This window comes from Castanea sativa, chromosome 5 (genome assembly GCF_040712315.1).
Source record: "Castanea sativa cultivar Marrone di Chiusa Pesio chromosome 5, ASM4071231v1".
Lineage (NCBI taxonomy): Eukaryota > Viridiplantae > Streptophyta > Magnoliopsida > Fagales > Fagaceae > Castanea > Castanea sativa.
The window spans coordinates 53,026,090-53,048,424 of NC_134017.1; the positions used below are offsets into that span (position 1 = coordinate 53,026,090).

The window sequence follows — 22,335 nt, forward strand, 5'->3', positions numbered from 1 at the left end:
AGGGAAATTGAGAATTCATATAAGTGGAACAAAATTTTTATTTGGGAGAAAGAGTTAAAAATTTGTAGGTGTCATGAAATAGAAAAATCGAAGATCTGCAAATTGTACTAAAGTTATTGAACGGTAGGGTGAAATATGGGCTGAAAAATAGGTGTCTAGAATCAACTTTGTTTTACAAATATCATGAAAATCATTCAATAACTCAAGCTTTACATCAATAACATTACTATAATATTGCGCATAGGATACATAATAGTTGGACAATAAAGGGAGCCTTTTTCCCCCCTAGTTGAAGGGCATTGATTTCTTGTGTTTGCATTATAATTAAGATAGAGAAATATGATACATCATTGGTTATAAAGGACCATCTCAAGGCCTAGGCTACTTAGGCCAAAGTCTAAGGACCTCACCACAAAAAGTTTCTACCCATAGTTAAAAATGTTGGGTATACACGAATGGAGAAGTCCTATGAAAAGAATAATAAATTGTTAATATAAAATAGTTAAGCTCATACCTATTGGTGTTAGCCGTTTTGGTTTAAGCGGTGTTTCTAGATGTTATATTAACTACTCTATGAGTCTCCCCAATATATTTATCTTCCTAACAAAAAAAACTCGCCCCCATTATAAAATGCCTAAAATTTTATAATAATTATAACCCTTCCCCCCCACCCCCCCGTTATTTTAGCAACTGAACATCTGAAAAAGTGCTTTGACCGGATATGTATACCTAAAATATTTTAGCATTTGTGTAAGTTCTTATCTTTACAATTTACTGTTCATGAGTTTGTAAGCTCAAATATAATATTTTATTCACTTCTCTCTCTCTTATGTGTAATTTTATATTTATTTTATTAGGTGATTTATATTATTTTATTGGTTGTATATAAAAATAAAAATTAAGATGTTAGGTGTATTATAAAATAAGTTGATAAAAAAGATAAAATAATATTTGGGAATGCAAAACATTTATTTTTTACTTCTTGAACGTGAATGAGAGCAACAGAAGTCTACAGAGCACCTTACCAAAACATAAAAACCAATTAATTTGTCCCTAAACAACAATAGATCTTACGTGCATGTGCATGCATGGAGCTTATAGAAGGGACCGCCACTTTCTTGAAGTCCTAAACACACGTATATAGTCCTTTGATAATGACCCAATTAATTTTCATTGGTATAATTGATATTTGGTTAATGTAGTTGTAATTAACTATTATGGATATTATAAAAATTAAGGGATGGATATAAATCTATTTTCTTTAATTATTAAGATTAGTAAACAAATTATAATTTAGTGAAAAATGATGAATTGTTTTTTTATTTTATTTTATTTATCTTCTTCTTAAAAAAAAAAAAAGTTCACAAATTCACAAGAAGAAAATAAGTCAAACAAGTTTGATTTTCCAAAAATTTTAAGTTACTGAGAGTTCTATTTATTCCATCTTATGGTGAAATGAGGTCCATCAAAAATATTGATAATGTAATCTATTTAGAAAATCAACCTAGTTGTTCTGAAATTTTTTTTCTATCTCTTTTGCTCATCTCTTTAAACATGGTTTAAGATATTGTGACATTTTAGTATTTTACTCTCTTTAGTGCCACTGTGCCACACATATAGCAGATTAGTTAGGGACCTATTCAGTGGCGGCGCCATGTTTAGGCCAGGGTGTTCTCAGGAACACCTTGACTTGAAAAAATAAAAAAATTTATATATAATAATTAAAAAAAAATTATTTTTTAACCCTTAAAAAAAATTTAGGAACACCCTCAACAAAATTTAGGAACACCCTCAACAAGAAAAAAATTTATTTGTTCTAATTTCAAGGGAAAAAAAAAGGCCAAATAAAAATTTTGAACTAAAATCTTTATAAAAAAAATTGTAATAAAACAAGCCCACCAGGGAAAAAAAAAAAAAAAAAAGCCCAACATCAATCCTAAACAACAGATTACAAACCCAATCTAAAAAAAAAAAAAGTAAAGCAAACCCAACATAGTAGCAAATCCACGGATTCTCAAAAAATAAAAAACCAAAACCCAATATACACGATTTTACAACTTAACCTAAAGAAACCAGAGCATGAGCAACAGATTCATCAAGTAAAGCAAAACAATTTATCAAAAAAAAACAAAAACAAAACAGAACAGAACAAAGTACATCAACGACAACAACCAACGACAACGGGTATGGGTTTCTCTCATATAAGAACCTCAGGTCCTCAGCAAAAGCGACTTAGCAATGCTGCAACAGCCACACCTAGAGCAGTCGACAGCTAGATCAGAGATTCCCTTGCCCAGATCGGAGATTGGCGACGGCGAGATCGGCATAAGAGGATAAGAACCTCAGGCAACGGCGAGATCGGCATAAGATGATAAGAACCTCGAGGTATTTCAGTTCTCTCTCTTTTTCTTTATCTCATCTCTGCTCTGCTCTGAGCCTCTAACTGAGAGCAGCATTCTCTCTCTCTTTTTCTTTATCTCATAGTCAAGCTTGTGACTATTTTTTTTGATAATGCAGTGTATTGACTTTAGACTTAAACTTACTGACTATTTTTTTGTCTTTTGAAATCTCTCTTTTTCTTTTCTCTGACTTAGACTTAGGCTTTCCTCTGGTTCTGTTTTGGCTAAGTTGGCTTTTTTTGTTAGTGTATATATGTAAATGTGTAATTGTGTATTTGTGTTGACTGTTGATTGGCTATTGTCTCTTGAGTGAGGGATGGGGGTGGGGCCGTGGCCTTGGATTGGATTGAGGTAGTGGTCCTGGTCCACTTAAAAGCAACACCCAAAAAAAAAAAAAAAAAAAAAAAAAAAAAAAAAACTATGTTAGGCAGTGCGTTGAGTCAGGGGATGTAGTGTATTTGTATTCTTTGCATTGTGCAAAGCCAACTAAAACACTGAGGTGTGTGCTAAATTGTTAGGGGTTAGTAAAGAAAAATAATGAAATAATTAAACAAAAATAATTAATAATTTTATTAACATTGAACTTATAATTTATTATTTATTTTTTTGCTAGTTTTTATTGACAAATACTTGATAAAGAAACCGTGTACCTAAAATTCAATTTTGTGTAAAATTCATCTTCATTTTCATCTTTTAAATGGATTTGTGTTAACTTTAACTTAGAAAATTTGCATTCAGATATGAATTTCCATGTTTTTTGGTTATTGTTAGCGTCAATATATGAATTTATTTTTTTATTAGATGGTGTAATTTATCATTCTTAAGGAACACCCTTAAAAAAATTCCTGGAGCCGCCACTGGACCTATTCGATACATCCAACTAATGGGGAAGTTAAGATTTTAGTTCGGGGGCCAAAATTAAAAGACAATATAAAAAATAAAACCAAATATATTAATCTATTATAATAACAAAATAAATAAATAAGTGTAACTGTTATACAAAATCTAATATAAACTTAAACTATAATTTTCTTTTTTCCATACATAGCCTAATTTAATCAAAGTAAGAGATTAGTCTAAATATATAATGCTTATACATTTAGATCTAATTTTATTCCTTAACATAAATTAAGAAAATAAATCAATTGAAAATGTTAAAAATTAAAAGTATAGTGGTGTACCTACAAAGTTATATACAAGTCCCACTGTCTTAATTGCATAAAAAAAAAATGTAGAATTCGAGATTTCTTTCTTTATTCTTCAAAGTATTTAAGATTTTGGTTTATAACAAAAACTCAAATTTTGAAAATGAAAAGTCAAGAGAAGCAGGAAAAAACACAGTAGAGGCTCTAGGGTTTTAGTACCATACGATGAATCAGGTAGTTTCTTTTTCATATAATTATATAGTCTAAAATATAATTAATGTCCCTCCACGTACAGTCCCCAGTTCAACATGCCTCTATGCTGCATGCCTGCATGGGCCTTATTATATATGTCCCTCTACGTACAGTCCACCCAATCATCAAGGCATGCACCCGTATCCCAGCTTCAATAACAACGAGTCACAACACCGCTACATTGCTAGGCACACCGCTACATTGAAGGTATTCATTCAGCTAACTCTGCAATCAATCCAATTGCTGCCTCAGGTAATTCTTGTAATTTGTTTCAAGAATGTATGTCTTTGAGCATGCAACATTCTGTGTTTGCTGTTAATGCTGTGAACAAGACTGCTTTCAATGGTGAAACTTGGGTTCTTGATATTGGGGCCACATATCACATCATTCACTCTGTTACTTTATTCACCAAAATCACTAGTTCCATAACTACCTTTGTTCAATTGTCTAATGGTGAGAAAGTCACTGTCACTCACATAGGAACAATTCAAGTAACATTTACCTTAGTTCTTGAAAATGTTCTTTGTGTTCCCTCTTTCTCATTCAACTTAATCTTTGTTAGCAAATTAACAAAATTCCTATCTTTTTATCTTGTTTTTCTTTCAAATTTTTGCTTCATACAAGACCTTTCATGTTGGAGAACGATTGGAGTGGGTAAATTGCATAACAATCTTTACTTGCTGTAAGCTTCAACACATTGCAAATCTATATCAGGAGCTTCTTCTATTTTGCAGTCAGTCTTTAGTTCACTTGTGAATTTTGTTTCCAATGTTCCTGTTGTTTCTAAGCCATATCTTTGGCATCTTAGACTTGGGCATGTTTCTGATAATAAGCTCAGTACTTTGCACAATAATCTTCCTGATGTAATTCAGTTTCATAGCAATAAAGATTGTGTTCTTTGTCCTATCGCTAAGTAGAAAAAGCTTCCCTTTCCATCTTTTAATCATATCTTTAATGATGCTTTTGATATTGTCCATTGTGATGTTTGGGATCCTTTTGTTAAATCTACTCAAGAAGTTTACAAATACTTACTCTTGTTGATGATGCCACTAGATCAACTTGGGTTTATCTAATGAAATGTAAATCAGATACTAGACCTTTGCTAGTTTCTTTTTACAATATGATATGTGCTCAATTTCACACTAAAATAGAAGTGTTTAGGACTGATAATGCTCCTAAATTTTTCTTGAAAGATTTTTTCTCTGCAAATTGAATTATCCATCAGCATTCTTGTGTAGCCACTCCACAACAAAATTCAGTTGTGGAGAGGAAGCACCAACATATCTTTAGCATGGCTAGGGCTTTAAGATTTCATTCTAATGTACCTCTTTATCTTTGGGGTGAGTGTGTAAAATGCTTTACATATCATTAACAGATTGCCTTCCCCTATATTAAACAATAAGTCACCTTTTGAGAAACTATATGGCAAAATCCCTTCTTATGAACATCTCAACGTGTTCGGGTGTCTTTGTTTTGCTTCAACCTTAGTTCATCATAGGTCTAAGTTTGATCCTAGGTCTGTTCCTCGTGTTTTTCTTGGCTACCCCTTTGGTGTTAAAGGTTACAGCTTCTTAACTTGTTTACTAAGAGAATTTTTATCTCAAGGGATGTGATTTTTCATGAAACTATATTTGTTTTTGTCTCAAATCCCTGTTCATCTTTCTCTCATTCCAATATTCCTTTGCCTCATTTGTTTCCATCAGTGGCTTCACCCCATGATCCCTTGGTTTATTTTCCAACTTCTGAATCTATCACTGATCCTATTCCTGCACAGGATCATGTCATTCCATCTGTAGATGCAGATGTTGTTCCCAATACAAATGTTGTTCCTCTTAATCCATCTTTAAGGAGATCCCAAAGGATTTCTAAGCCTCCTGCCTATCTACAATCTTACAAATGCTGCTCAATTCATTGTGATTAATCTACTCACTTCACTCCATCCATCAAGTCAGGTTCCTCATCTACCATTTCAGGTATCAAATACCCTTTATCCACTTATCTAAATTCTTCTAAGTTGTCACCATCGTATGCCAATTTTTGTTCCCTCATTACTAACATTCCTGAACCCAAGTCCTATTATGAGACTGTCAAAAATCTTAAGTGGCATGAAGAAATGTATGCAGAAATTACTGCTTTGGAGTCAAACAATACAAGGACTCTCACTCCTTTACCTTCTCATAAGAAGGCAGTGGGTTGTAAGTGGGTCTATAGGGTGAAATATAGGTCAGATGATAGTGTTGAGAGATACAAGGCACTTCTGGTAGCTAAGGGTTTCACCCAACAGGATGGTCTTGATTTTACTAAGACCTTTTCATCTGTTGCCAAAATGACTATAGTCAAAACCTTGCTTGCTGCTTCTACTGTTAGAGGTTGGCATTTGACTCGGCTTGATGTCATTAATGCCTTTCTCCATGGTGATTTACATGAGGATGTATATATGCAGCTTCCACAGAGTTTTCATTGCATGGGGGGGGGGGGGGGACTGGTTTGTAAGCTCAACAAGTTATTATATGGGCTCAAGCAAGCTTCTAGGTAGTGGTACTCAAAATTTCCATCCACAATTTTGCGGTATGGTTTCAAGCAGTCCAAATCAGACTACTCTTTGTTTACCAAGAAGTCTCAAAATTCATTTTTGGCCTTATTAGGCTATGTTGATGACATTCTCATTGCTAGCAATGATGTCAAGGCAGTCAAAGAGCTCAAAGTGTTCTTAGACCAGAAGTTCAAGCTTAAAGACCTTGGAAGTTTGAAATATTTTCTTGGTCTTGAAGTAGCTAGATTAGACAAAGGGAGAACTTTGTGTCAAAGAAAGTATGCCCTTGAGATACTTAAGGATGCTGGAAATATAGCTTGTAAGCCTTGCAAAGTTCCAATGGACCAAAATATGAAGCTAAGTAAATATCATGGACAACAACTACCTGATCCTGGAGTCTATAGAAGATTGGTTTGTAGGTTACTGAATCTTACTATTACAAGACCAGATTTGGCATATTCAGTACATAAGCTTAGCCAATTTATGTCTAAGCCTAGAAAACCCCACTTGGATGCAGCTTACAAGGTGTTGCAATATATCAAGGGTTATCCTGGTCAAGGGATTTTATTGTCCTCAAGATCAGATTTCCATTTAAAGGTTATACTGATGCAAATTGGGCAACATGTTTGGACACTAGAAGATTAATAACTAAATATTGTGTTTTCCTAGGTGATTCTCTGATTTCATGGAATCTCTAGATCTTCTACATAAGGATCTTAAGGTCTATCATCCACAACCAACCTTATTTTTCTGCGATAATCAGGCTGCAATATACATAGGGGAGAATCCTGTGTTTCATGAAAGAACTAAACATATTGAAATTGATTGTCACTTGGTTAGAGACAAAGTGCAAGATAGAGTGATTAAGCTGTTTTACACCCTACTCATACTCAATTAGCAGACTTACTTACGAAAGCACTTAATGCTCAACAATTAGCTTCTTTACTTATCAAAATGAGCATAATCAATATTCATGGATCTGGTGCTAACCTTGAGGGGGGATGTAGAGATATTAAGAGCAAGGTTAGTGCAGTGAAGCAGAGTGAAGTAAGAAGAAAGTGATGCAACAGTGAAGTGCAATGCATAAAATGATAGAAGGAGCTGTGCACCTTGTAGTTTAGGGCTTTAAGTTTAGGGCTTTATTTGTTATTTATGTTCACACGTGGATGATACACGTGCTATAACAGCTGTAACTACCTTACGCATAATTTGGAAGTTAGTTTCTTCCTTCAGTTAGTATCTATATAGGATCTTTTGTACAATTTTAATTCAATTGAGTAATAACAGAAATCTTCTAGAAGTTCTCTCTCTCTCTCTCTCTCTCAGCTTTCATAGCATTCTTTTCTTCTTCTTCTTGTTCTCTGTTTTCCATTCTTGCACTAGTCCTAGTTGACACAAAAAAATTTATAACATTATATATATATATATATATATATATATATATATGTGTGTGTGTGTGTGTGTGTGTGTGTGTGTTTTATCATAGTTGAGTTGTCAAGTTTTTACCTGAATTCATTGTTGACATGATTTTTTTTTACATACCAATTGGGACATTCCACCATACCCCCCATTTTTATGGGGAATACGGTACCCACCTAAATCTAAACCATTAATTCAATTGTGTTTTGATCTTGACCATTCATTTACTTTTAGTGATACTAGTTACCAGTAAAACATGTTACATATATAAACAAAAAATCAAAAAGAAAAAAGCAAATCAGAGACTCTTCTCCTACGCTTCTCTCTTCTCTCTTCTCTCTGCTCTTCTTCTACGCTTTTGTCTATTCTCTTGCTTGTTTCATCTCACTTCTTCTCTTCCAAACCAACCACAAAAAACCCAACGGCTTCTAAACAAAACCCTATGGAAGACCCACAAAAGAAGAAACAGAGTTATTCAATTCCCTCCTCGGCCAATTTCAATATCATGCTTGTATAACATGTTGATTGAGTTCAATTCCCTCCTCGGCCAATTTCAAGAAGAAACAGAGTTATTCAAGAACCAAAATTATTTTCTTGGTGTTTTTATTTTTTGCAGTAAATTTTCTGTATAATTATGTTCTTATCGTGGTCTACTATGTGGATATGTTTAGAGATTCATAGCATCAGTCTTAAAGTTTTAAATGAAACTGGAATATCAGTCAAGTGTGAGCATTTCATTTTGCACCGCTTAATTGGATATAGTTTGCAATTCGGCATGGTTGTTGAATTTTATTCAACAGCTAATACTGATGCCATTAACGTAAATGAGTATATCTATCATGGCGTGATAAATTTTTTTTCATAGTGATGGGTCGGTGCCCTGCTTCTCCTATATTTGTTTTATGTGAACCTCCCCTCTTTTTTATTAATGAATCAAAAATAAAGAACCCCCTGTTTCTATAGTGCATAGGCTTTATTTTATTTTTTTGGCCATTGGCCTTTTGGAATTGCGTTTATGTTTGGTTAATTGAGGGATTCAATCTGCGATACATAAAGTGTGAATTTGTGAATTATGAAGTTACTTTGCATTTTAGAGCCCGTTTGGTAATGTTGTTTTAATAAAGTTGTTTAAGTGTTGTAAAAATACGTATGAGTGAAAAAGTATTATGAAAATACGTGCATTGTTGTTTAAACAACGAAAACGATTGTTTAAACAACACAACCAAACACCACCTAGTTATAGTTTAATATATGAATATATTGCCAAAAGGAGGTAAAATTGTGAGGAATATGAAATTAAATCAATCAGTTGACTTTTGGAGGTCTTTTCTGGACATGGGTATGTGTCATGGATGCTCGTATATAAAAATCCTATCCACTGTCGGTTTTTTTCTTTTGAAAATAACTATAAAAGCCAAATTATTTTGTTAGTTAGCACAGTTTTGAAATTATTTAGGTATTTAACAACTCAAGTCTTTTAGACTCGATTTCACTGTAGCAAATCGAGTTTTAAAGACTCGATTTTCATGAGGTGTGTAGCTGAGGTGGATCAAAAAATCCACATGGAACTCGAGTCTCTAAGACTCGAGTTCCCTCCTCTAAGAACACAGACCCGCAACAGAAAATCCCAGAAAACAACACAAACCCACAACATTTCACAGACCCGCAACAAAACTAAAAACACAACACAAACCCTTTTCACAAACCCGCAACAGAACTGAAAATACAACACAAACCCACAACATTTCACAGACTCGCAATGGAATTGAAAACACAAACCCAAAATAGAAAAACAATAGAAAATATTCCAAATCCCTGAAAACAACACAAACCCACAACAGAAATACAATAGAAAATATCCCTTCGGTGCCAAGATCGTCAAACCCATGGGACTCCAGTGTCGAAATTGTGATTTTTGGGTTTGGATTTTTGCTCTGATTGAGATCGTGATTTTTGGTTTGGGATTTTGAGAAATGGGTTTGGGTTTGGATTTTGAGAAATGGATTTAGATGAAGAAGGAAGAAATGTCTTGGGTTTTTGGGGCTTGGAAGAAGGGAGTGGGATGGCAGATTGAGAAAGAAAAGGACGGCAGATGGAGAAAGAAAAGAAAAAGAACGAAGGAAGATGGAGAAAGAAAAGAAAAAGAACGAGGGAAGAAGATGACGAAAATCGAGTCTTAAAGACTCGATTTCCATGTGGATTTTTTCATCCACCTCAGCTACACACCTCATGGAAATCGAGTCTTTAAAACTTGATTTGCTACAGTGAAATCAAGTCTAACAGACTCGAGTTGTTAGATACCTAAATTGTTTCAAAACTATGCTAACTAACACAATAGTTTGGCTTTTATAGTTATTTTCAAAAAAAAAAAAACCTCCACTGTCTACACACAATCATTATGTTTATCACGTCGCCAACCAACATTAGTGCCTTATTTAAAAAATGCTCAACAGATTCAATTTAGTAATCATGAAAGAGGAGGGTTACAGAACTATCCCAGCTAACTCACAACCCTTTTTGACTTATACATAATGTACTTATAGAACTTTACACATTTTCTTGTCACTAATTGGAATGAGTAACTAAACAAAATAAATACACTAACTAATCTTAGAAGTAAGAGAAAAGTTTTCAACATATCAAGTCAACCAAAAATTTTCCTTGGATTTATCAAATAAAAATGTGATTAATATATAAAAAGATTTATCTATTTTACCTTGTATTATATTTGACAAAAAAAAAAAGGCATTTTGCACGTGTACAAATAATTTTTTTTTTAAAGATAATTACAACATGTTGCTAACCCCGCAACTCGAACCCTTTCCTTTCCTTAGACTCCCAAACAATTTGTGCATGAAAATGTGTCAATTCAACTACAAGGCTTTTGACATGCACAAATAACTTGAACATATATCGTTATATAGTTTTTTATTTTTCAGAGGGGCCTTGAACATACATAGCTGACAAAATGTACAATTGCATAAAAATGATAATGATCAACTTCAAGTAAGTTATGATCAATTTCATAGGTAGCGATGAATTTGCTGCATGAAGAAACCTCGAGAGGTCTATAGGTTGAGGTTCAAACATATGACATTCTCATTTCCCTCAATATCTTGCACACCTCTTAACACAATGAATCTTGACATCTCTGTGATTCTTGTTGGAGATTTAATAGGTTAACCCTACTTGATGTGCTCGCCCTATATTGTATATTAGTCTAACTTCTGAAACAAAGCTTCTAAGGGCGTCTAATTCGCTGTGATATGCTCTTGATATGATGCACATTACGATAATATGACATTAAGGTTTTTAATTTATTTTATTTTATTTCTAACATTATCATAATTTAAAATTACAAAATATAACATATCATCTTAATCTCATCACCTTCCTAAACAATGTAATATTGTATTCTTGTATTGAGATTATATTAATGTACGTAATATAACATCATGGCGAACTAAATGCCCCTCTAGTCTTTTTCAAGTTAGGGAACTCCATTGTACTCATTATCCTTAATTTTATAAAAGAAAATTGGAACAAGTAATACCAAAAGTATTATAAAATTGATAAGTTAATATTCAATGCTTATCTGACTTCATAAAATAAATGTAAGCTCTAGTTTTATTTTTAGAGAACTCTATCACAGAGTTCTTTTAAAACACTGTTATTATTTTCATGTGTGTTCTAATAAGTATTACTGTTTACTCAAAAAAAAGAAAAGAAAAGAAGGATATTTATCCCACATTGGTTGTGTGTATCTAGTGTCCACTGTTTATAACCTCAGTCTACAATTACAAAGGTTATGTCATTTTGTAGTTATACTTTAATTATGTAATGTATTATAAACCCGAATTAAAACATTGTTATTATTTTTGTGAGTGTTTTAATAAGTATTATTGTTTACTAAAAAAAAAGAGTTCTTTTAATCTCAACTTTTATTTTATACGACCCTTCTTCAAGGCCTGATTGCTCTTCTTCCCGCTCATGCTCCCTATCTTCATGCCTCTTTTGCCTTCTTTCTCGCCAAGTAGATCCCCAAGAAGACCTCCCAAAGCCACTTTCAGCGTAACTCCCTAATTGACCTCCGGACATTTTCTCGTGCACGTCTCAGTAGAACCCCAGCTTCATAGGAGATTCCCACAGACAACGCCAATTGTTCGTACCCAAAATAGGACTTAACGGGCTCTACCCATAATTGGGCTCACAATCTATTTGTATCATAGGCTTTGGATTTCCTACTATAGGTGGTCCTTTGCTAGGAAACCCAGACACTTGCCCTTGATTTTGCAAACCCCTCTCTCTCTCACAAGATCACTCCATCTTCTCTTGAAATAGACCCTCTTCTCTCACTGTGTGTTCTCCCCTCCCTTTTCCAACCCCCTCTTTCTCATTCTATTCTCCAATTTATAGCCTGAGACAAGTGGAGTTGTCATGATTATTCCTGATTATTAGTGGGAATGGGGGTCCAATTTTCCAAGTGGTCTTAGTGGATGTTCCGTTGGGAACAATGGTAAATGACATAACTAGTTCTTGCCACCAAAATGCTGTTAGGCAACAATACTCTCTAAGGTAATATCGGATCGCTGGGACCTTGTATCCTCGGGAAATATCACTCCCAAGAGGGGCTCACTTTCGCCGTCCAAAACATAGTGGCCTTAATACGGTTTTGGGTCTCGAACCGGGCTTCGAGGTGTGTTCGGACTGAGACCATTGATCCAACGGGGGTTGGGTCAGGTGTTGTATTTCAAGGCTAAGGTCCATGGCCGAATGGGCCTAGGGCCCTGTCCTGTACGTTACCACAAGGTTGGGGTCCAAGGCCCAATGGGCCTAGGGCCTTTCCCCTTACACACACACACACACACACACACACACACACACACACACACACATATATATATATATATATATATATATATATATATATATATCTTTGTTGTTTGATTGTCCTTCCTCACATACTAGAAGAGTTTTCCATTTGCAGCACCTATGTGGAGGATGGAACTGCTGAGTTATACCTTCGCAAATATAGTGTGGTTCGCAAAGTCTAAAGTTATTGCGGAGAGATTGAAGTTGGTGTCACTTTCACCCGAAATGTATTTCTGAATCTTATATATGAGCTAGGAGCTGGTTGCTTCGATTATTAAAATGAGAATAGTAAACAACGTAGTGTTGTATATATGCACCTTCTCCTCTTGAAAGAATAGAGTGAAGGGTGAGGTTGTCATTTCAAGGCCTATTGAATGAGTGCCTGTTAACTTAGAAAAGTGTGTTTAGGTACAGTTCAATTCAATTGAGAAATATAAGGTATAACTGTTAAGAAATTATTTCTAAGTTTTGCTGATTTATGATATTGTACCACTACCACAAAATTACATATTTACTTCTAAGATGTATGCTACTCATTAACTTATAATAAATAAAAATAGTGCTGTCATTTTTATTTATTTATTTATTTTTGTGATGAAAAGTGCCGTTAATTATGTTTTTGCTTGAAATTGAAATTAATGGTTGGTGCATGGAGTGATAAATGATGCATTGAGTTCCATAAGCCAAAGGAGTACATGACATCTTAATTACAATTTCTTGTTTGATTAATGTGGTTTTTCATTTTTTTAATATTTTAGGTAGAAGAGTAATATCATGGAGAAGAGTTGGGACGATGGAAGCAAAGCTATGACTGCTAGTTTATCAAAAATAGTTTGGTGATTTAATTGTGTCTTAATTGGATTTGTATGTAATTTGGGATAAGGGTAACATGAGTCTGGTTCAGAGCTTTTGGAATATTTTTCTGCCTAAAAATATTTTTTAACTTCCTCAACAATTGATTTTCTAGGAACTAAAATAAAATAATTATAAAAAATCAAGGGCACAAAAAAAAAAAAAAACCCCATAAAGAAAGGAACAAAAATTCAAATGCTGCCATTATTATATTTTAGCATGAAATTTAATGCAATAGTCACAAACTATTGATGTGACCAACTTTTTATTTTATTTTATTTTATTTTTTTGAGGGAGGACCAGCTTTTTATTGATTTTCATTTACTTGCATCATGATAACAATATTTGCCACCATTTCTGCCAAAACAGAAGGTATAACCTAGTGTGTCGTCTTTGTATGATTCATCCCCTACAAGGTAACAACGAGACTCGGCAGTTTGAATATCATTTGGCGATTGAACTAATAGATTACTGGCACCTACATATTGTACATTAGTCATGAAAGCAGTTCGTTGATAAATACCAATATCAAATTTTCCACTACCCATTTGAAGGCTAGATTTATCGTTTGGCCCAGTGAAAACATAGCCTCCCCATTTCAATGTGTCTGCTCCAGAATTTAACTCAAAAAATAGTGCGTCTGGAAAATATCCAATTGGATGAAGGTCGTTATTATAATACACCCACCATTTTCCAGTTCTAGGTAAATCGTCTCCATCCTGTTGATATCATATAACAAAAAACAATAAAAAGGAAAAGGAAAAAAAAACAACGGAAATCAGAAATTCTGCAAAAAAAATTATTTGATAAACTAAATTTCTAATTGTAAACATGCATTCAAATCCTATGTTAAAAATGAAAAAAGAAGAAGTAATTATTACCGAAATCATTGAGAAATGTAGAACCACTGGATCATCGGTACCGTAATCAGAGACCTTATCTATAACACTTCCAACTGGAACTTTGGTATTAGTTTGTACGAACCCCAAGCAAGCAAGATTATGACATTGTGAAACTCCTTTGTTCTAGTCCATGTATAGTGTGAAATTCAAATTAAGTTAGTTCTATGCATTTGTACCCCCCCCAAAAAAAAAATCATCCTGCCAAGAACCTTAAATCTTTAAATTATGTTTAGAATTATATGCAAAACTAAATTAATTAGGCTTCAGGAAAAAAAAATTCTAACATAAAGTTAAAATTTCATAAATAAACATGAATTCTAATATTAAACTCCAAATAAATTATATAACATGCAATGAAGAAACCCAAAAAAAAGAAAAAGAAAAAAGAAACTATAGTAGCTAAATATACAAATAAAACAGTAATTAAAAGACATTGACACACAAAAATTAATATCTAAAACTAAAGAAGCATACCTTGCTCAGAATTTTTTTTTTATTTCTATAAGATCAAACCTAACTCAGAAAACCTTGAATTAAAAGAACAAAATTTAAGTAGATTAGTAAAACAAAGGCCAAATAAAGAAAATAGGTAATAGGGAAACTCCTAAAATTAAAGTAATAACATCACTAACCATTTTAAAAACTCCAAGCGATGAAGAATGGCAACGCCCAACTCAACAACATCTTTGCCAAAGAATGCATACTGTGACACATCAAAAAACGTACCTTCTGCATCACAGAAGAACTCAAGTAAAAACCCGTCATTTCTCCAAACCTACAATTTAAAAAAATACCCTCCAAATATAAGAAAGACATTTAATGAAATTAATTATTCCCAATGAGAAAAATACACACACAACCTTGCATGCTTATATGCATACAGGGAAGGACAATCATAAAAGGGTTTTTGAACTAATCATAACCTTACTCTCAAGCCATTTTGAATTCAAAACAATTTTCTCAACAACAAAAAATATATCTTTTGCTAAAATCCACATTATAGTAAAACACAAAACCGTTAACTTATTTCAAACAAAAAATGATGTAGCATAAAACATAGCCCAAAGGTGAAACCATATAACTTATTTCAATGAAAAAAATTGGAGTGGATTTCATGAATTTGCACAAATAAGTCACTCTATCCAATATAGTGACAATTTTAAAATGTAGTACTATACAAAATATGAATGGTTTTGATTCATGGGCAACTAAACAGGCCTAAGAGATGTGCCTAATGAGGGAAACATGCAAAGAAAAATCCATTATCAGCTCAAATGTTATTTGCCTTAGTCAAATAGTTCGATAGTTGATAGATTCATAATTTCTCTGCAACTAAAAGTAATGGCTTATAGGCATGGGCGGAGCTGTTATTGGACTAGGGGGGGCAATGGCCCCCCTAATTTTTTTTATAAAAATATTATTATATTAATAGGTACTAAGTTTAACAATTTTGTTCAATAAAATTACACTTTGCCCCCCTTAATAATGCCATTAATTCTTTTGAGAGTAATCTTATAGCCAAAAACGTTTTTACAATGTTTATACAAACTATTAAGGTAGCAAATTCTTATTAGTTTGTACACTTGCATAACTTTTTATATATCAATAACCACTTATCACATTAGCAATTTGTAAAAATTTTGTAGTTTTAGCATTTTTCACCTTTTAAAGGACATAAAAAATTAATAGATTAAATCTAAAACAAAATATAAAAACTCAAAAAAATTAGCTCAACAACAAAAATTACCAATATAATAAAACTAAAAAAATTAAGTCCAATCAATATATTTTACCTAGAACAAACTACTTGGCCATTTAAAAAAATTTTAACAAAAATCCTTAGTAGTAAAAAAATAGACTCAAGGGTCAGAGCCACCGCACACAGCTAGCAGCAAAGTCGCCCCCCCTAACTCCAAGTCCTGGCTCCGTTCCTGCTTATAGGTATTTATCATTATCAACTCTGGAATGTGACAGAGACTAATTTTACAACAAAAGACTTGCATTTCTTCTCGGCGTCAAAATCAAGGTTATTGTTTCAAATTTGTTGTAGATTAATAAAGCATCATGGTATCAACTATCAACCAAACTCACTCAAGCCCTTAACATGTGGATTTGACACAAGTTAAGAGAAGTGTTCAGTTGGTGAATGGTGATATCCTATGTGATTTATATGTGGGCTCTATAAAGTTAGAGGAAGCACTAAACATCATGTGCCTGTATTCATAAAAGCAAGGACTTATAATAGCGTGAAAATACAAGTAAAATTTTTTATTTTTGGGAAATACCTATTGGGGAATGAGTCGTGGGCAACCTTGTAATCATTGTGGATTTGAAAAATCTTATCGCTTCTTGGCCTATGTTTGCTCCACTGCCTTCTCTCTTTTTTTTTCTAATAGCCCAAATACTGAACCAGAAAAGTTATAAAAAAAGAAAAAAAAAAAAAGAACAAAGAACGTGAAACTGAAACTAAAACTCATGAAAGCAAAGGAACAAAACCCAGAAACTGGAAAAAAAAATCCTAATAACAATTCAAGTAGAATTTGATCATTTAGGTTGTTTCCCTGATTTCAACAAATCCCTAAATTGATAGCAAACCTATATGAAGACAATAGGATAAGCGATTAGTTGAAGACAATAGGATGAGAGATTAGTTGAAAATTACCGAGAAAAATGTTCTGATATCGAGCCTGGGTCGGAGATTGAAAAAGTTGCACCCATGGTCGTACCCTAGCACCATCCTCAAGTTTTCAAGAAATTAAAACTTACTGACAACTGTGGAACCGGAAGATGGAGGGAGACTGGACTGACAATTTTCATCAAAATTTAAATTCAATTTCAAGGTATCCTAGAAAATGACTAGGGCATGCATAAGCTTACATAGTGCGTGCCACAATCATTTTAAAATTGATCGAATTAATATCTCATAATAAATTTTACAAATCTAAGGATGTAACATTTTATTTAAATTTTAAATGGTGTGAAACTTTGTAGATTATCAAATTTAGGAAATTGAATACCATCAAATCATTCTTCTCCATTGTAATTGAAATTTAGAAGATCCAATTCCTTGCAGTTTGGCCTTGGACATGTGGAAATTCCATATCAAATTCTCTTTTTCTCTTTTCTGGAAAACATTGCCCAATAACAAATGTACAAAAAAGGAACATATATATAATAAAAATAGATAAATAATAAAAAAGAAAATGTTTTTCGTTGGTTGCATATATACTAGACAGTGGAAGAGACTGTTTTAGAGAAAAAAGAGTGAAATAAACTTGATGGGACTGACGAAGTTAGACATAGACGAGGTGATCTTACAGACGAACATGACCAGTTATCGGCGTCATCAGAGGAAGAGTTAATGTCATTAAATGCTGCCAATAAAGCCTCAATCGTTATAGGACCAGCTAGACGAACCAACGGGAAGGCATTAACGCCCATTACTCCCCTAAAGATGTTACAAGAAGAATCATTAATACCCCAACGGGTATAATCCCCAAAGGTATATAAAAGCCCTCACAACACCAAAACAAGGTACAAAAAACAACATCACAACCTGAATCATTTTTATTGATATTTCGATTATTATCTTCTTCGGTACTGACTTTATCATCGGAGGCGTTGTGGCAAGCACCACACCGGTGACCACTTGAGTAAGTTCTTGCTCCCGCAGGGTCGTCAGAGTACTTCTAGGAGCCATCTGGACGAATCCCAGCAAACCGACGAGATACTGCTTCATCAAAACTTTTTTTTATTATTATAGAAATTTGATGCTAGTTTAACAACTTGGATGCTTATTTTATAATATTTCGTTTGAAATGATATGTTGATTAACTTGATTTACTAAAGTACATAAAATACTTAATGAGACCTAGCTATAAAGTAAGAAAACTAGCAGCCAAAACGCAATCCAAGAAGCTGCCGCCTGGTGTCCAATATGCAAAGATAGAGTTAAATGAGGCGTGCCCAAAAGGGACTGTCCCTGTTCTAAGAGTCGTAGACAAAGATCTACCTAACGATGTATCAAATTTAAATGAGTCTCAATTTCCTTCATATGATCCATTGGATGCTAATATAGAAGTAAGTGAGATAAGGTTTTTCTTTACTTAATGTTGGTCGCATTTTTTTTTTTTTTTTTGACAAAGTTTAGCTACAAAATTAGTAGTAGCCTAATGTTACAAATTTCTTTAAAAAAATTAGAATTACTACATATTTTGAAAATCTAACTATTGAATTACATATGTTTTTTACGATCTTAATACACATGTCAAATTTTTTGTCAATCAGATAATTATTTACTATATGATCTATAGATTTATATTTTATGCATAATTTTAAATTACAAAAATTTGCAGTTTAAACAATTTATTAATGATATACCTATTAATCTTTAAATTTTTAGAAATTTTGCAAGCATGAAGGTTATAAGAAGAAAATATAATCTAATTTTATATTTGTTAAAATTCATCTTTAATAAAAAGATATTAAGTAATGTTGTAATTTATGCTATAACTAATTTTGGAACTAAACTTTATCTTTTTTTTATTTTTTTTTCCTTTCCGTAATACAATTAAAGTCTTCTTACCTTCAACGGAATTCATCCTCATAGTTTGCAGGAATATTTACAAAAACAACCCTAGAAAAAAAGTATAAAGTAGTTGGAGCCAAAATGAGTGTATGGAATCCAAAGGTTAGAGGAACTTTCCAATATAGTTCAGTTGCAATCTCAGTGGAAGCAACGTTTGGAACTGACTTCGAACAAATACAACTTGGGTGGACTGTAAGTATTAAGGAAGAGAAATGAATTTGAAAATAATTGTTCGGTTAATTTTTAAATTTTTTTGAAAATTATTCTTTTTTTTTTTTAAACCAATAAATTCAGTAGTTACAATGAAAGAGAAGTTCTTAAATTGTTTTGTTAGTTAAACTACAAGACTCTGGCCTATTTTTGTATAGTTGAATTACAAAATAAAAGCCAATTAGGACTAGATGTAGTGCATAATTGAACATAAGTGTAGAATTTAGATCTCGGGCTTGGTGCAATGATAATTACCTTCCACAAAACAAGTCACTATGGTAGTTGGAAATACTATAGTATGGCCCATCTCTTTTTGGTTTCAAGCAGTCACAAATCACATAAACCTGCAAAATGATTTGGATTCCATTCTTTTTTGGCAAAATCTTTTTGTTGAGAAAAATATACTTCTATGAAACTAAAGCTCCAATTGTTTCCAATTGATGATGGCACTTAGAAAAGGGCGAGATTAAAAAAAAATTATTTTTTTGATAAGTGAGATTTAAAATGAATAAAAACCTTATGAGGGTAGTATGAGATTTTAGTAGCATAATAGTTTTCAATACATAAAATTAAATATATTTTTTTCCATATGTTCCACTTTTCACCGCATAATTAAGCATAATCCTCACATGAAGCTTTTTTTTTTTTTTGGTTTGTGGATATTGTTAATTATTAATTGTCTTGGTTATTTGTAGTTCTTTTGGGCACTAATTTATATTTGTCTCAATTTCGTGAAACTTTGACGAGCATTTTCTTTCATTGTTGCTTTTAATTATTTTTTTTTTAGGTTTGGGAAGAATTTTAGATTGCATTTTTTTTCTTTTACTTTTTTCCTGATAAAAGTAATTGCCTCTTTGCAGTAAAAAATTTTCAGCTGAGGTTTTGGTTTTTCTTTCATCAAGCCAGAGCAATCGTGGTAACTCTTGCTGCTACTATTGGCTTGCAAGAAGTAATGGGAGGACATGCACTATTATAGCAGTGATTTATCTAGAGAGTTTAGTCTGATTTGCATTATGGTTATTAAAATGTTCCCTCAAACATCACTATGTTAGCTTTTGAAGTTACTATTGCTATATAATTTTTTTTTTCTTTCAATGGCCTATTGTAGTAATTGTGGAAATTGTTATCAGATGAATAAAAGTATTTGGGGTGCGCAACGATTTGCTATACAAGATTTGATGATTAGTAAGTATTTGGTTCCAAGAATACTAAAGCCAAGAGTGTGAAGTAGTTGCAGATTTTTTTGGGGCTGTTTGCTTTTATGGGCAAATGTCAATTGGGCATGAGCTTTTTTATGGGATGTTATGCATCTAAGTATGCATCAAAAATGTGTTTGACGTGGTAGCAATATGAAATTGAGACAACTAATAATGAAATTGAAAATTGGGAAATGATTTTTTTGCGCTTTAGAAGCAAGTTAAATCTAGATTGGCTCTTCAATTAAAGAATCATATAGAATAATTGTTCAAATTTTTCTTTCAATTTTTTTTTTTTTTTTTTTTTTTTGGTGTTGAAAAAAGTGATATAAACGTCAACTGGTGTAAAATTTCATTTTGGTAAACTTTGTTGACCGTGACTCCTCTCTAATTGGCCATTGAAACAAAAGTGCGTAAATATTAACCTTAAACACATTCAATCCAGAGAAACTCCACTCTTAAGAACTTTTCACGGTTGGTTTTACACATACTCTTTTAGACCCAAACACATTATACCATTAAAAAAAAGTTTAAAATGATATTAAACTATAGATTTACAACTCAAAATGATGTTATACCTGTTTTCTTCTTTTTAATTTTTAATTTTCAATTTTAATTTTATTTTAATTTTAATTTTCAATAGAGTGTAATCCACTACACAATGATTACTCTTTATAGAATAAAAGAAATATTAAATCTATTTTTCAATAGCATTGCCGTGTATCGCACGGGATAGCGACTAGTTATAAATAAAGTTGAAGCATATGTTGTAATTCAACTATACAAAAATAGGCAAGAGTCTTGTAGGTTAACAAACGAAAAAAATTTAAGAACTTTTATTTCATTGTAACTACTGAATTTATTGGTTTTAAAAAAATAATTTTCAAAATTTTTTAAAAATTAACCGAACAATAATTTTCAAATTCATTTCTCTTCCTTAATACTTACAGTCCACCCAAGTTATATTTGTTCGAAGTCAGTTCCAAACGTTGCTTCAACTGAGATTGCAACTGAACTATATTGGAAAGTTCTCTAACCTTTGGATTCCATACACTCATTTCGGCACCAACTAATTGATACTTCTTGTCTGTGGTTGTTTTTGTAAATATTCCTGCAAACTATAAGGATGAATTCCCTTGAAGATAGGAAGACTTTAATTGTATTACGGAAAGGATAAAAGAATAAAAAGAAAAAGAAAAAAAGAAGACAAAATTTAGTTCCAAAATTAGTTATAGCATAAACTACAATCTTACTTAATATCTTTTTATTAGAGATGAATTTTAACAAATTCATAATTAGATTATATTTTCTTCTTATAACCTTTATGCTTGCAAATTTTTTAAAAATTTAAAGATTAATAGGTATATCATTAATAAATTATTTAAACTGCAAATTTTTGTAGTTTAAAATTATGCATAAAATATAAACTTATAGATTATATAGTAAATAATTATCTGATTGACACAAAATTTGACATGTGTATTAAGATCGTAAAGAACATGTAATTCAACAGTTAAATTTTCAAAATATGTAGTAATGCTAATTTTTTTAAAGGAAGTTGTAACCTTAGGCTACTACCAATTTTGTAGCTAAATTTTGTCCAAAAAAAAAAAAAAATACATGCACGACCAACATTAAGTAAAGAAAAACCTTATCTCACTTACTTCTACATTAGCATCCAATGGATCATATGAAGGAAATTGAGACTTATTTAAATTTGATACATCATTAGGTAGATCTTTGTCTACGACTCTTAGAACAGGGACAGTCCCTTTTGGGCATGCCTCATTTAACTCTATCTTTGCATATTGGACACCAGGCGGCAGCTTCTTGGGTTGCACTTTGGCTGCTAGTTTTCTTACTTTATAGCTAGGTCTCATCTGTTAAGTATTTTATATACTTTAATAAATCAACATATCATTTCAAACGACATATTATAAAATAAGCATCCAAGTTGTTAAACTAGC

General features: G+C 32.4%; 1 protein-coding gene and 1 long non-coding RNA gene across 2 annotated transcripts; one reads left to right on the top strand and one right to left on the bottom strand.

Moving 5' to 3' along the window:
• The first annotated feature begins 2,274 nt into the window (after positions 1-2,274).
• Positions 2,275-13,519, top strand: LOC142637383 (uncharacterized). Its single transcript, XR_012844619.1, has 3 exons — positions 2,275-2,385; positions 3,840-4,048; positions 13,379-13,519. It is a non-coding gene; the product is annotated as an uncharacterized LOC142637383 (long non-coding RNA).
• Positions 13,520-13,789: 270 nt separating this feature from the next.
• On the bottom strand, positions 13,790-22,248 carry LOC142635400 (protein neprosin-like). Its single transcript, XM_075809559.1, has 5 exons — positions 22,033-22,248; positions 21,317-21,486; positions 15,101-15,149; positions 14,354-14,497; positions 13,790-14,191 (listed from the first exon to the last, which is right to left on the bottom strand). The coding sequence occupies exons 1-5, from the start codon at positions 22,246-22,248 to the stop codon at positions 13,790-13,792; spliced, it is 981 nt and encodes a 326-aa protein (XP_075665674.1).
• Positions 22,249-22,335: the final 87 nt, after the last annotated feature.

Bases quoted from the DNA above. Each gene is read 5' to 3' on its own strand.
- LOC142635400 (XM_075809559.1), bottom strand. From the start codon at position 22,248: ATGAGACCTAGCTATAAAGTAAGAAAACTAGCAGCCAAAGTGCAACCC. The intron at 21,487-22,032 runs GTAAGTGAGATA...TCATCCTTATAG, and splicing joins CATTGGATGCTAATGTAGAA to TTTGCAGGAATATTTACAAA. The intron at 15,150-21,316 runs GTAAGTATTAAG...TTTAAATTGTAG, and splicing joins AAATATAACTTGGGTGGACT to GTTTGGAGAAATGACGGGTT.